The 14,771-nt window shown below is 41.1% G+C and overlaps 1 protein-coding gene across 5 annotated transcripts in view; it reads left to right on the top strand.

Moving 5' to 3' along the window:
* The first annotated feature begins 3,273 nt into the window (after window positions 1-3,273).
* Window positions 3,274-14,771, top strand: part of BCL2L13 (BCL2 like 13) — a 34,288-nt gene continuing 22,790 nt past the window's right edge. For 2 of the 5 annotated variants that reach the window (XR_013991022.1, XM_081023089.1), the window contains exons 1-3: window positions 3,274-3,524; window positions 9,055-9,234; window positions 14,501-14,608. Coding sequence is in view for 4 of the 5 variants with exons in the window: in XM_081023089.1 (XP_080879215.1) it covers window positions 9,114-9,234; window positions 14,501-14,608 (229 nt within the window). In the remaining variant the exon portion in view is untranslated. The other 3 variants (XM_081023090.1, XM_081023091.1, XM_081023092.1) reach the window with 3 other exon arrangements.

The following is a 14,771-nucleotide window of genomic DNA, read 5'->3' as shown; positions in this document are numbered from 1 at the left end:
CGGGCTCGCGTTGAGCAAAGAGTTCCCCAAATCGCCACCTAAGGAACCGCCCGGAGAAATTTGTAGAGCAACCCCGACATGTTCCTGCGTTTATGGTTAGGAAGGCCTCCTCAAAATGAAAGGTGTCAGGAAAGGGAGTAGCTCTTTGTCATTCTAACTTTTATGTTTCATTTCGAGGTGTTTTTTTTAAATTATTATTTTAAAATAGTAGTGCCAACGCAAGCTTCATGTTCCATATCTCAAATGAGTTTTCTGCTTGGACTTCTCAAATAGTGCTCTCATTGGGTTTCTAACTTTCGTGCAACTATTAAAAACTGAGTACTAGTAACCAACTTCATCGTTTATTGCAAGGGTTTTTTTCGGGTGAGGATCTGTACCAGAGTACGGATTGCAGTAAGCCTGCAGTGTAGTTCCATGTTATATACTTAAAACAGCTGTGATATTTATTACTTATTCAGTATATTGTTGTTGTTAATAATAATACTTTGCCTTTTTCCCTGAAAGGGACTCAAGGCGGCTTTTGGATAAAAATAAGAACAGCTAGGAAAAAATAATCATTAAACAATAAACACCAATAGAAATAAACGCTATAGTTATAAGTTTGTGGTACCAGTGTTTGTGGGTGCAAGTCGCCCATAATTCTTAAATTCAGTAAAGTTTTAATTCAACATGGTTTGACTAAACTGTGCCAAACAGACTGATCTTGGTCTAGCCATTAACCCATTAGGAGACTGTTAGCAGAGACAAAAGGCCAGCGGTTCAGGAGGGAAGGGCAGAATTGTAGTGGGCAAAGAGGTAAGTCACTTTTGCAGGGTGGGGTGAGGTGTGGAGTAGAGCAGGAGGAAGTTAATCTGTTTTATGCTGCAGAGAGGGGTCAGACATAATGTCTGGGGTCTCTTGGAATCTGAGGCTGCAGCAATGAGAGGAACAGGACCCTCTTGGGATGTGATTCTTTCCGTCTAGACTCAGGTTGTTTGCAGCACTGAAGTGACTCTGGGTTGCAAGCCTGAGCAGTGCATATGAATAAACCATATATCATAAAAAACATCACTGTCTCCGCTGTGCCTCATTTCTGGAGGGAACACAAACTCTGGGTAAGTGCTTGGACTCCTGGAATCTTGCACTGCTGTGGAAATTGGGGTGGAGTGTAACAATAAAAAATAAATTAAACTATACAAGTAATTACAATAAAAACATTACAACATCAGCTCTTTAATTAAAAGCAGTCAGTCCTCCCAAAGAAGCCCAGGGCAGCAGTTGAGGGCAGGGATGAGTCTGACAGTGCTTACAAGTAGGGTGGAACTCTGTTCATGGGTCTCTGAATTATTTGCAGTAGATCAGCTAATGTTTCTAATTCCTAAATGTTTCAGCAACAGCAAGAGCTTACTCCTTAATTAGGCTGTTAAAAGAAAACCAGGAGTAGATTTTCAAGTGAAGCAATTCAGATTGCAGTTCTGGTTTGGAAAACATATTCCTAGGTTGAGCATGTAATTTTAACCTTTAAAGCCCTATACGACCTAGGACCCTCGTACCTACGGGACCGACTCTCCTGGTATGTCCCACAGAGGACCTTATGGTCTGCAAACAAAAACATCTTGGAGGTCCTGGGCCACAGAGAGGTTAGGCTGGCCTCAACCAGAGCCAGGGCTTTTTCAGCTGGGGCTCCGATATGGTGGAACGTTCTGTCACAAGAGACTAGGGCCTTACGGGACTTGACATCTTTCCGCAGGGCCTGCAAGACAGAGCTGTTCCACTAGGCCTTTGGCCAAGGCACAGTCTGACCCCCTCCTTTGGTAATCCTCACAGAACTCTAGCCCAATGGTTGCCATTAATTTGTTTTTAAATTGATTTTATAATGAATTGATTTTAGAATGCTGTATTATTTTACTGTTGTTAGCCGCTCGGAGCCCGGCTTCAGCTGGGGAGGGCGGGATATAAATAAATTATTATTATTATTATTATTATTATTATTAGCAAATCCAGTTCCTAAGTTCTATGTCTGCTCCCTGAAACACTATTACAGGCTGGAGGTTAGGCTAGAAATGGGAATAGGGGTTGGGTCAGTCAAGGTGTCTTTTTCTTTGTCACAGCAGCTCAAGCTGTAACGTGAAACTGGCAGTGTCTACGAGCCTAATCGGATTAAGTCTGCTATCTCCGCCTACACACACTACATTTTAAGACTGAGTGGATGTAGACTTTGTAGCTTCAGCAACAAGGTAGCTCTCCCAAACCCTATTGCTCAGCCTCCATCCAAATGAAGACTTATGCAAAATTCAGAAGCTTGCTTGCTGTTTTGTGACGTTTTGAGTGGTCCTAACAAAAGTAATGTCTGACCGTGGATCTTGGCTGTTTTCTTATGGATCAGTATACTTGTTGAAATAACTACTTATTATTCTGTTACTGATTAGAAACTAATAGTGAGAGATAAGTGCAAGGCCTCTCTGTAAATTTCAGAATGTGTGGACCTATTATTAATTAAAAAGTAATTAGTTCAATATTCGGTTAGCAACCATCAACAGTGTAGGCACAAAGACAAGTAAACAATGAGGCCCGAAGGGAATTAAACACAAAGAAAACAGGCTGGGCCAAATTATGCTAAAGCTTAGGTAAAGGTAAAGGGACCCCTGACCATTAGGTCCAGTTGCGGATGACTTTGAGGTTGCGGCGCTCATCTCGCTTTACTGGCCGAGGGAGCCGGCATAGAACTTCCAGGTCATGTGGCCAGCATGACTAAGCCGCTTCTGGCGAACCGGAGCAGTGCACGGAAATGCCGTTTACCTTCCCGCTGGAGTGGTACCTATTTATGTACTTGCACTGGTGTGCTTTTGAACTGCTAGGTTGGCAGGAGCAGGGACCAAACAACGGGAGCTCACCCCGTCACGGGGATTCAAACTGCCGACCTGATCGGCAAGCCCTAGGCTCTGTGGTTTAACCCACAGCACCACCGCCTCAGCCACTATTTGCACCTGGCTCCAGCAGGTGGACTTGAGGGGTGGGCGGTTTCTATTGAAGTAGCTCCTATAAGCATGAAATCAGCTCGTTTCTGCCAGTGAAAATCGTATACTGTATTGAGTTTGCTACAGTTCGCTTTGTGACCGGAAGTCCAGGCTGTGTACCGCTCTACCCTTTCCCCTATCTCAAAGGCCGCGGCGACCGCACACGCGGCCGAGCTGGGAGCGAACGAGCACGCCCAGGCGCCGTTCCGTCGCGATGGCGTCACGACGCCCGCAGCGTCTGAGGCGGGCCTCCGACAGCCGCTGCTCTTTTTTTTTTTTTTTTTGCCCTCCTCTATCATGGCGGCGATGGAGGCTTTCATTTAAGGGCTGACTGGAAAAGCGTTGCGCGCGCGCGCGCGCGCACACACACGCACGCATATACCTACATATGCACAAACACGCATATATACATATATAAACCTTCATCCAAGCGCGTGCATGTATATATCCTAACGCGGCCCCGCGGCACGGACATATTCCTCTTGGCTTTGACCCAGCGCTCTTCCCCGCCGTCCTCGTGAGACTCGGGTAAGCAAAACAAAAACACACTCCGGAGGGGCGGGGCGGAGGGGGAACGAGCCGAGCGCCTCAGTCTCCTCGCGCGCGAGGTCACGGTATGGGCGGTTGGGCGACCTGCTTTGGGCACGCGCTCCGGGCGGTTGGCGGCAGCCCCTTATGAGGTGGGTGGGGAGGCGGTCACTTCTTCCACCCCTTCCCTACCGCCGCCTGGCTTCTCCTTTAAAACACACACAAAATATTCACCGCAAATGTTGTGGTGGTTTCTGCCCACCCCACCCTCGTCCTGTGTAGAGTCTTCTTCATAGGCTCCCCACCCCACCCCCTACTTGAGATTGGTGTTTCCCTCATGGCCTCTCGTCTCCTCACCCGCGTCCCTTATCCACGGTTCACGTGCGTGAAAGGCGGGACTTTTCCCGGCACTTGCGCCTTCGGGCGGTTTCTCTTTTGAAGGGCAAACTAATTCCCCCTCCTCCCGTCAAGGAAAGGGGGGACCGGCTGAGGTGGGGGGGGGAGTGTTGCGTGTTGTGTTTGTGGTTTGGGTTGTTTCTCCCCGTGTACTTTCCCGTCGCTCTCGAGTTTTTAATAAGGTGGTCAGGGAATGCAGTGCCAGCCCTCTCCCCACCCCCCTCTTTTAAATAGTTCTAAAAATGTAGGTTGGCTACTGGCGGTCAGTAGGAGCGCCCCCCCCCCATGCGTGGCGTGAAATCCTAGTTATCTCCCCTGTGTTTGAAGCGGTTGAAGGACAGGCCCCTCCTCCCGGGGACTGAGCAGGGTCAGCGTTGTTGACAATGGTGTGCCCTGTCAGCTGCCAGATCTCTTCTGCTCCCAGAGAGAGCTGCTGCTGATTGCTGCTGTTGCTGCTGCTGGAGGAGGAGGGGTGTGTGAACGTGCTCGTGCTTGCGTGCACTTGTGCTGTTTTTTCTTCTCGTTAGCATCTCCCTGCTTTACAGCTGCATTTCCTCAACAGTTGGTAAGAATGGCGTTCTTTGCATGCGTGTGATGATGGGAGGAGGAAAGGCAGCACCGATGCTTGGTGCTCTTTCAAATTTATCCTTACGAGAGAAGGCTGTGCTTAAATCCTTGTCCTATGTACTGTCTACTGCTATTGTTTGTGAGCTGGCAAACCTTCACATTCAGCAGTACAGTATAGTACCTTCTTAGAACTCCAGAGTTGTCTGCACTTGCTGAAACTTTCTGAAAAGTGATATAATCTTTCATTCGTATGTTTGCTTATATGTACTGTTGTGACACATTTCTTTTGGATGGATATTGCTGATCAACATCTTGCTTTGATTTTTTTTTTAACCCACACATACCTAGTTAGGTGTGCTTCTAACATTGCTCATCACTGTAGTTATCTTGAGAGTATTGTTCTCAGAGGTTTGCTCAGTCTTTCTGCTTACTTTGCATTTGTGAAGGAGACTTTGAAAATACGACTTTTACTCTTTAACATTTTAATTGCTCATATTAAGAAATGTACTTTCAGGGCACATGGATACATTATTGAATTGATGTGGGTTAGATGTATGGAAAGGAGAGTTCAAAGTATGGAAAACATGAAACCTTCGTGGGAGATAATTCAGTTAAATCCATTGAAAGCGTCTCTTGTTTATTGTGGCAGTATAAAGTTAAACTAAAACCACAGCTCAGATAAAGTACTAAGGCTTTTGTTCCACCACCCCACCCCACCCCACCCCACTGTTTCAGTCTTTTGAGAAAATGGTGTAACTATGATAGATACACTTCAATTTTCAAAATTCCACAGAACCAGATGTTCATAGATAAATGAAGTAATTCTTGAATGTCAGTTACTGCAATGCTGCAGTAAACATGGATAGTATTTTACAAACTTCTGCCTATAATTTTTCCCTGGTATGTAATGTGCAGAGGTAAAACTTTAAAATGAAATAAAATTTGGAAGGTGAACTGCACTGGGGGTGGGGGGTGGGGGAGCTAGATATGCAATGCAGTTAAGTTGTTTTTGAAATAGGTGTCTTCAATATATACATATCCTTGTGGAAAATTCCCAACAAGCTCAAAGCTCACCTAACCAAACTAACTTTGTAATCTAATGTCAAGTGTGCAAGTCATGTTAAGCCACAAGGCTAAATAGCTATCATGTGGTTTAGTTTTGGATTGGAAGACTTAAATGGATGAGAACTGGCCTTCTTTGCACATCAGACTGAACCATAGTTTAACTGCTGTTGTTGAATGTGGAGGAGCAGTATGATAGCACATGCTACTGAAGTAGCAAGAGCTTTGTTCCTTCCCTGCTCCTGCTGCTGCCACACTGACAGGAAACAAGGCATGATCTGGCTTGTCATCACCAGGCTTATGGTTTCTTTGCACCAGAGAATTGTAGAGTTGGAAGGGACCATGAGGGTCATGTAGTCCAACTCTCTGCAGTGAAGGAATCTTTTGCCCAACGGGGGCTCAAACCCACAACCCTGAGATTAAGAGTCTCGTGCTCTACCAATTTAGCTATCCCAGGCATCCCATGTATCAAACACACTTTTGAGAACACTGCTTTTTCATATTAGGAATGTAGGAAACTGCCTTATACTGAGTCAGGCCACTGAGCCTTCAAGCTTGCTATTGTCTACATTGACTAGCAGAAGCTTTTCCAGATTTCAGACTGGGGTCACTCTCTGCCCCACCTGGAATTGAGGACTGAACCCGGGATTGTGAACCATGTCAGTGACAGGTACACAAAAGGGGGCAACTTGTTGCAAACTAAGTTTGCTATTGTGACTTTTTAAAATTATGGTGAATGATTTGGGTGATTTATATTCTGCTTAATTGTAAAACAGAATAGACTTCAAAGCTGTGTCTTAGGACACTGAAGTCTTGCATAATGCTTCAGGGTCTCTGGTAAGCCTTCATATTCTAGACAATAAAAAAGCATTAAAAGTGTAAGTAGCAGTGCTTGACTCCAATTGAATCAAATTATACATCTACAAAATTATATGGTGAAATGTAAACAGTCTTAAGAGTATCACAGTTTTGAAGCAATTGCGTATTACATATTTATTAATTTTTTTATTACATTTGTGTTCCACCTTTCTTCCAAGGAGCCTAAGTGGCATACATGGTTCTCTTTTTTTAATCCATACAACAACCCTGTGCAGTAGGTCAGTCTGAGAGACAGACTGGCTGAAGATTATTCAGTGAGCTTTATGGCAGATTTAATTCTTATGAAACAATAAAGTCTTGTGGCTCTTTAAAGACCAACAAACTTGTTTATGGTATAAACTTTTGGGAACTACAGTCCACTTCATCAGATGCATGGAATGCTACCCCAAGTTAGCAAGTACACCCATGCTTATTATACCTGCCAACTTGGAAAAACATTCCATATATCCGATGGAGTGAACTGTAGCCTATGAAAGCTTATGCCTTCATAAATTTGCTAATCTTTAAGATGCCACACGACTCTTAGTTGCTTTTGCAACTAAGACTAACATGGTTACTCCTTTGGGGTTGAAATATTTTTGTGGTAAGTGCAAACATAGCAAAGCCCTTTTATAAGAGGATTATAACTGTTTATTCATTGTTAACCATTGCTTTTCTGTATAATTGATATGTAATCCATTTGTGGATTAGGATCACTCGAAGCATCTGGAGATACCCATCCGACTGACTCGATTTTTCCAAGCAGCTCAAAGTCAAATGGATAATGAAAGATTTTAGTGTTTGATGTGGTGTGCAAGGAGATGCTGCCCATAAATTCACTTATATATTGTAAATTTTACTTAGTTAACTTCAATGTCTTGGAATGGATTCCATGGTTGAAATGGGGAGGTAGCAATCTTAATTGCTTTCTCTAAGGTCAGGGCTGAACATATAATGCAAATTCTTCTTAAAAGCATAGATACCTGTTGATCTTTTAGCAGAAATCCAAAGGCCACAGTTGAAAAATATCTTTATTTGGATTTAAAATGTCAAAAGTGTCACTACTTCATTACATTTTAGTTGATTCTATTTCAGATACTATCCTATTGTGGCTCTTGCAAATTCTTAGGTACCAGAAACACATTTTAGGTGCTTGCTTCTTCCAGTTCAAGGGTATATTAACTTGTTTTGAACATTATGATTTTCTCTTGCACTTTGCAGAATATACACTGACTGTGTTTTACTACATTTCCGTTTTCTTATCAGCCCTGGCCAGAGCAACATTTGAGAGGGCACATAGGTGGCAGACTACATTTTTATTTCCTCCTCCCGCTGAAAGTAGCCTATTGGCAAGTCCCATTGCCACATCTACTGTAATTCTGTTCTTCCATCCCAGAAGTAGTATTACAGTGGTACCTTGGGTTAAGAACTTAATTCGTTCTGGAGGTCTGTTCTTATCCTGAAACTTTTCTTAACCTGAAGCACTACTTTAGCTAATGGGGCTTCGCGTTGCCGCTGCACGATTTCTGTTCTCATCCTGAAGCAAAGTTATTAACCTGAGGTACTATTTCTGGGTTAGCGGAGTCTGTAACCTGAAGCGTATGTAACCCGAGGTAGCACTGTATACTGGTGCATACAGTAGGAGTTGACAGCATTTTGCCACAAAAGGTGTTACATTTGTTTCATAACTACAATAATGTTGTTTTTTTCAAATCTTTTCCTTGCTTTTTTTAACATGATTCATAGCTATTAAAAAAGTTACTCAGCAAGGGCTTCAGGCATGGGAAATAGCCTGCAAAGGATTCCAGGTATACTAAATAATATGAAAAGAGGTGAGGCTTCCTGAGTTGTCTAAAAGTGGTAGTGTTCTACTTACAAAAATGAATTAATTCTAAAAGTTAGAAACTGATGCTGCCCAATAAACAGCTTTACCTTTTACTTATAGAGAGGCTGAATGAATTATATCTGTTAGATTTTACACTACAAGATATGGCAGTGATGACTGTATCTGAACAATTGTTTTCAAGTAGTGTCTCTGAAGAGCATTTGACATGACAAAAGAGGGAAGTCACATTTTAATTTGTCATTGAATTCTGAAACATATCATTAAAAAACGGTTAGGGAGCTACTATTTAAATTTCCCTCAGTGAGTCCAAAGTAGTGTCACTGAATTAAGGACATTGTGGAAATTCAACCAGAATTAATTCAGTTCTACTATGATCAAATAAACCTGCAGAAATGTGCATAAACTTTCAAAATAACTACTGATATGATTCTTTCAGAACCTTAGTAATTTTGAATACACTACAGTTATGTAGCAGTGTTCTGGATCTTCCTCTTCTTTCTCTCTGGGGAAGAAGTAGAATATTTATTTCACCTGCTATGTGTTTCCGTAGTTTGTGCAACTGTTGTTTGACATACCATAGGAATGTTTGAAAAGCAACTTGCCAATGGGCTACTTTCAGTGGGAGGAAGAGATACGGATTTAACCTGCCACCTATGTACCCTCTCAAATGATGCTCTGTCTGGCCGGTGCTGATAAGTTCTGGCACAATTGCATTTTGTATTTTGTCTGTCTTGCATGTGTGTACATAATCTGAATATGATTCCAATTACGTTTTTTTCATTTTGATTCTTCATTTTTCAGATCTTAAACAGAGAAAATTACATAGCTCATAATCCTGTGGGGCATTGGAAGCCAACCAAATGGCATCTTCTACTACTGTGCCTGTAGGTTTTCACTATGAAACAAAATATGTTGTCCTCAGCTATTTGGGTCTCTTGTCACAAGAAAAGCCTCAGGAGCAGCTGTCTCTGCCAACTCAAGGTAATGCTTTCATTCTACTCTTGTATGCAATACTCTTATATACAATTGTATACAATTTGGTATTGTGTATTTTTAATATTTAAAAATGTGAATGCAAATAAGGGGTTTGGGGTTTTTTTTGTGTCAAATGATAAAATAACACACCAAAAACACAACATGCTCTGGAGAATAATGAAATAACACAGTTTTTACATAAGTTTTAAACTTATTAAATGATATTGTTTTTATTTCTGTGTATTTAACTTTTCTGAATAATCTGATTAGTATGATACAATTCATGCGCATTCAGACTGGTCTTTGATCCTCAAAATAAGTGTAGTTAAGTTCACAGGTCACACCTAACTTATCAAGTAGGTTGCAGTAAAAGCAAGAATTGGCTTTTAACAATAGAAAACAAATTATTCAAGTAATACTAAACTTCAGCATATTTTTAGCTACAACTTTGCTCTGGAAAATAATTTCCAGAGCTTTTTCCAGCTTTGTCCCAATTATTAGCTTTTTATATACAGTCGTACCTCTGGTTACGTACTTAATTTGTTCCAGAGGTCCTTTCTTAAGCTGAAACTGTTCTTAACCTGAAGCACCACTTTAGCTAATGGGGCCTCCCGCTGCTGCCGCGCCACCGGAGCATGATTTCTGTTCTCATCCTGAAGCAAAGTTCTTAACCCAAGGTACTACTTCTGGGTTAGCGGAGTCTGTAACCTGAAGCGTATGTAACCTGAAGCGTATGTAACCCGAGGTACCACTGTACACTACTATATAATTGATCTATTACTTCTGTGTGAAAACTCTTTATATTATAACATTTTCAATGGAATCTGATTCCTATATAAATGTTAGGATCATTTCAGTATAACTTGCATCTATTTGCTCTTTAATTGCCAGTTGGTTCACTTTTTATATCATTCTGTGCAATATTTTAATTAAGGTTTAGAACTTATGAGGTTTATGGTAATATATGCTTGCCTGCCAATTTATAAACAAGTGGGCCAGCAGAATAAAGTCATTGCCTACCCTCTCTCTTTTCTCCTTTTCTCTGAGTTGTGTCCCCAAGTTCTGTGTGTAGGAGATCTATGTGTATTTTTTGAGGCTGGAAGAACTTCTACCATTAACTGTCAACAAACAGTGGCAGAAGCAGCACAGAGAGCTTGTTTCTTACCTGCCGCCTCACAGTTATCGCTTATGTCTTGTTGGTATTTGCATTCTACCCTGTAATAAAATTCTCAGGGCATTTTTGATTCGGTGGGGGAAAACAACTTAGCTTGAACAGTAGGTTTGCCCTAGTCAGCGCCGCAAAGAAGTGGCTGCAATTGAAACATAAGTAGGTTTCTCTGAGGTAACTATAACATTGCCAATTCAATGTTCAAGTGTTGATTTTCTGCATCTTCAATTTGATAAAAGATATTTTTACTCTCTAACCTTTTACAAATACAGTCAAACCTCGGTTTTCAAACATCTCAGCTGCCGAACATTTCAGAAGCCAAACACCAAAAACCTGGAAGTGAATGCTTCTGTTTTCGAACGCACCTCGGAAGTCGAATGGCTGCCAAGGCTCGTTTCTCTGTTTTTTCAATTGAATTCTTAATTGAATTCTCCAACAGCCTCAGTTGTCAAATGTTTTGGAAGTCGAACAGTCTTCCGGAATGGATTATGTTTGACAACCGAGGTTCCACTGTGCTAATACAGCACTGATTACATCCACCTTACAGCCAGTCTCCCCCCTCCCCCACTGTTTCAGTTGCCTCTCAAAACACTCATTCATTTTGGCATCCGCTTTGATTTTTTGACAAAGTCATAGGGGAGCAAGGCAATATTAATTTAGGAGTACTATCGAATTGTGAACCTGATTCTTCAGATGCAGTGTGTGATTTGGGCTGGTGTAGTCTGGCAAAAGCCAGTGTTCCTTAGATCTCCAATCAACCTCTTGTCTCAATCTGGATTCAGTTTTGGGTTCTTGATTGTAGTGGCCTTTGTTTTGAACTCCCCAGTTCTATTAAGGGGTTTTGTATTACCACTGGAAATTCAGTATTATTCCAATTCAATATTATATCTAGTAAAGAAAATATTTTATTTAAATTAGTATGCGCTACTATCCTATAAGGACGGGGGGGCCCTGTGGGTTAAACCACAGAGCCTAGGACTTGCCGATCAGAAAGTCGGCAGTTTGAATCCCCCCGACGGGGTGAGCTCCCGTTGCTCGGTCCCTGCTCCTGCCAACCTAGCAGTTCGAAAGCACGTCAAAGTGCAAGTAGATAAATAGGTACCGCTCCGGCGGGAAGGTAAACGGCGTTTCTGTGCGCTGCTCTGGTTCGCCAGAAGCGGCTTAGTCATGCTGGCCACATAACCCGGAAGCTGTACGCCGGCTCCCTTGGCCAATAAAGCGAGATGAGCGTCGCAACCCCAGAGTCGGCCATGACTGGACCTAATGGTCAGGGTACCTTTACCTTTACCTTTACCATCCTATAAGAGGAAAATGATTCTCTTTTGTGTTTTATTCACAGTACTGTATACCGTTGAAATGGGGCACATTGTTTTACAGATTACCACTGAGATACCTTCCCGTAATGTACTTGTCAGAACCACTAATAACAAGAATACAGTAATTTGCAGTCCGTGGAGCTTAGGAGAACTGTTCTGAGAAACCATCAATGTCTTCGCTTCCCTGCCCACAAAGTACAGCTGAATTTTGCTTCCTGTACAGGCTGGCAGTGTTGCTTTTGGACCAGCCAGAAATCATCACTTGAGAACAATATCTTGTGCTTTGTTTCTCTGGAAGGGGCAGACATTTAAATTGTTTTCTTCTGATTATTTACAAAGAGCTGTGGAAATAAAGAGAAGGATAAAACTACTTTTCTATTTATGAATAACTTAGTTAAATAGTGTCAGGAATTAGACAGGTTTCCTGTTGTTGTCTGTCAAGTCAAATCAGTTTATATTTGCTGTATTGTCTCCTTTAGAGCCTCTGAATAGTGGCTGTTTTTTATTCATTGGCAATACTGAATGGTTGAATGTGAAAGCACTGAGGATACAACATTAGGTATCTAAATAGTACTCCTGTGTACTTTAAAGGATTGAAATTCCTTGTCATTTTTTCAGCATGGTTTCTTATCAAGTATGACAGCTTGTCATGTGTGATCACCATCACTCAAGTTCTGTGGGAAACAGGTGCTCTTCTCAATGGATTCCTTCTCATTTGGGCAGGGCAAGTCTTAACTGAGAAGTCTAGATTTGAGTTTTCTTTATGTAACTGTAATTCAGTCTTTCCTGATGGGAGGTATTATACAACTAGTTAAACTGTCAAAGTACCATAAGTTTCTCTGCTTTCCAGACGAAACACTTTCTTTAATGTGATTTTATAATTGTGGTACTTCTGATAGAAGCCTACTTACCTCCAGGTCAGAACTCCAGAGGCACATCACTAACAACACCTAGGAATCATTTCTTGTCTCATCCCATCCTATATCATCATTTGGACACAGGACATTTTGGTGGTTGTTCACGGGGGTGTTTATGCTTTTTCATACGTTGTTTGTGCAAGTACAGCAGGAATTGCAAGTTGATGTGATCAGATAAGTGTGGTATAACTTAAAGGGGAATAGAATTGATTCTACTTACTGCTCTTGCCACTGCTGTTATTGTTTGAGTTGGAACCAAGTTCCTCTCCCTAGCAGCAACTAATTAAGTGCCCTGGAGAGCAGTCAGCAATTTTTATTTCTCAATTTTCTATCTCCATTTTTGTAGGAAGAGGGGAGTAACATTTCTAAAACCGGGGCAAAAAGAGTTAATGGAATTAAAAATTTCAAGTGGGTAAAATGAGATGTGGCTGTTAGAAAACTTCCGTTTGCAGGGGGAAATGTATTTCTTCTTGAAGGACAAATATATTGGCATGATATACTTATAGGAGTAGGGAGAAGGGATGTGTTGTCCCGGAAGCTTGCCTGTTAAGCATCACATGATTTGTCAGTTTGGTTGACTCCTGGCATATAAATTGAGCAAGTGAATCTGTCCCTGTGGTAGTGTGTGTGCTATACTAATTCTCCTGTCACATTCCACAAAATCATTTCTGGAAACGGGAAGAGAAGCTCATTAGAGGCCATCTAAATTCCGTAATATCAATATTAAAATCTGTTAGAAGAATATGGTATTCAAATAAAGACACTTAAGTATCTGGGTTTCTCTAGTGAAGAGGGAGTGAGTGCATACCGTTTTATTTGTCTGATTAAACTATTTGTTTTGTGAGTCTAGTAGCAAAAACTCCAACATCCATAAAAATGGAAAAAAATTTTTTTTCCCATGTATTAACTTGAAGTGAAGTTCTGAAATAATTAAACAAATGGCCTGCAAACATTTTTGCATGGTGTGGACATTAAAATAAGCCACAGTTTACCTTAAACCTTGCTTTAATAATTTCTTCAAGCAAACCATGTGGTAACTTTGGTTTATTTCTGGCTTACTTCTTGTAGTTTGTTTGAAACAGAACATGGTCTAGGTTTGAATCCTATATCAAACCATACTATGGCTTGTTTGAGCCATGCAGGCATCATATGGTGGGTGGGGGAGTCATGTGGGGACCTGCATGGCAGGGGACACAAATTCATGTTTAAACCATAGATAAATGCAAACAAGGCCACAAAGTATAGGAAAACATCTCCAAAATTAGAAGACAACTTTCTTTCAACAGATTTTGCTGTTTAGAACAAAGTAGATTCTTACATTTCAAGGAGACTGTGTTAACGTTTTGTAATGCTGGATCACTAATGTTTGGATGTTTCTGCCTTTCTGTTGAAACACTCTCAGCAATTTATACTGCTGGGGAGATTAGAACTTCATCAATTCGGCATGTCATATATTTGTTGGGAAAAGTCATTTTCTTTATTAAATTTCTTCCACTTACTTTCATAAATACAAATTTATAGCACTAATATATATGTCTACTTAGAAGTAAGTCCCATTGAACACAACTCTGTCATCCCTTTTCATTTGCCATGCTGAGGGGGCCTTAGCTAAATGCACATGGGATTGCAACCTTGTTTATTTTTCTTAGGGAATTTTTTCCTCACTAGAAATGATTTGTTGTGTGAGAAATTGACCTGGATGCTCTTGTGCCATAAACACTAATTCCTACTTATTTTTATAGTGAACTGAAGTTCTTTTGCTTTGATAGAACTGCAAGTGTTTGTAATTGATGAATATTTGTCGCTCTTCTGCCATTATATGCATATCCTAAGAATCTACCTTTTTAGCTGAACTTTTTTGCTTGTTTCAGTGACTGATCCATCTGCGGTCTCACAAGCTTTAGATAAGGAAGTCATGGAGAAAGTTAAAGCAGAAATTGAGGAAGAATTGAAACGTCTTGATGAAGAAATTTTGGAAGGTCTGTGCAAGTTGGTGGCCTTATTTTCTTGGTTGCTTATGTTGTTATGTTCCAAGAATTATAATTTTCCTACAGCCATATTTTCAGAGGGAATATTAATTCATGTTTTTGAGAATTATGTATTATAAGCCAATGTAATACACATTTCAAACTGTAAGTGAAA

Source organism: Podarcis pityusensis (genome assembly GCF_964106645.2).
Source record: "Podarcis pityusensis genome assembly, chromosome: 10".
NCBI classification, from domain to species: domain Eukaryota; kingdom Metazoa; phylum Chordata; class Lepidosauria; order Squamata; family Lacertidae; genus Podarcis; species Podarcis pityusensis.
Note: the sequence above shows the minus strand (reverse complement) of the source record. Positions and strands in the feature narration are given on the sequence as shown.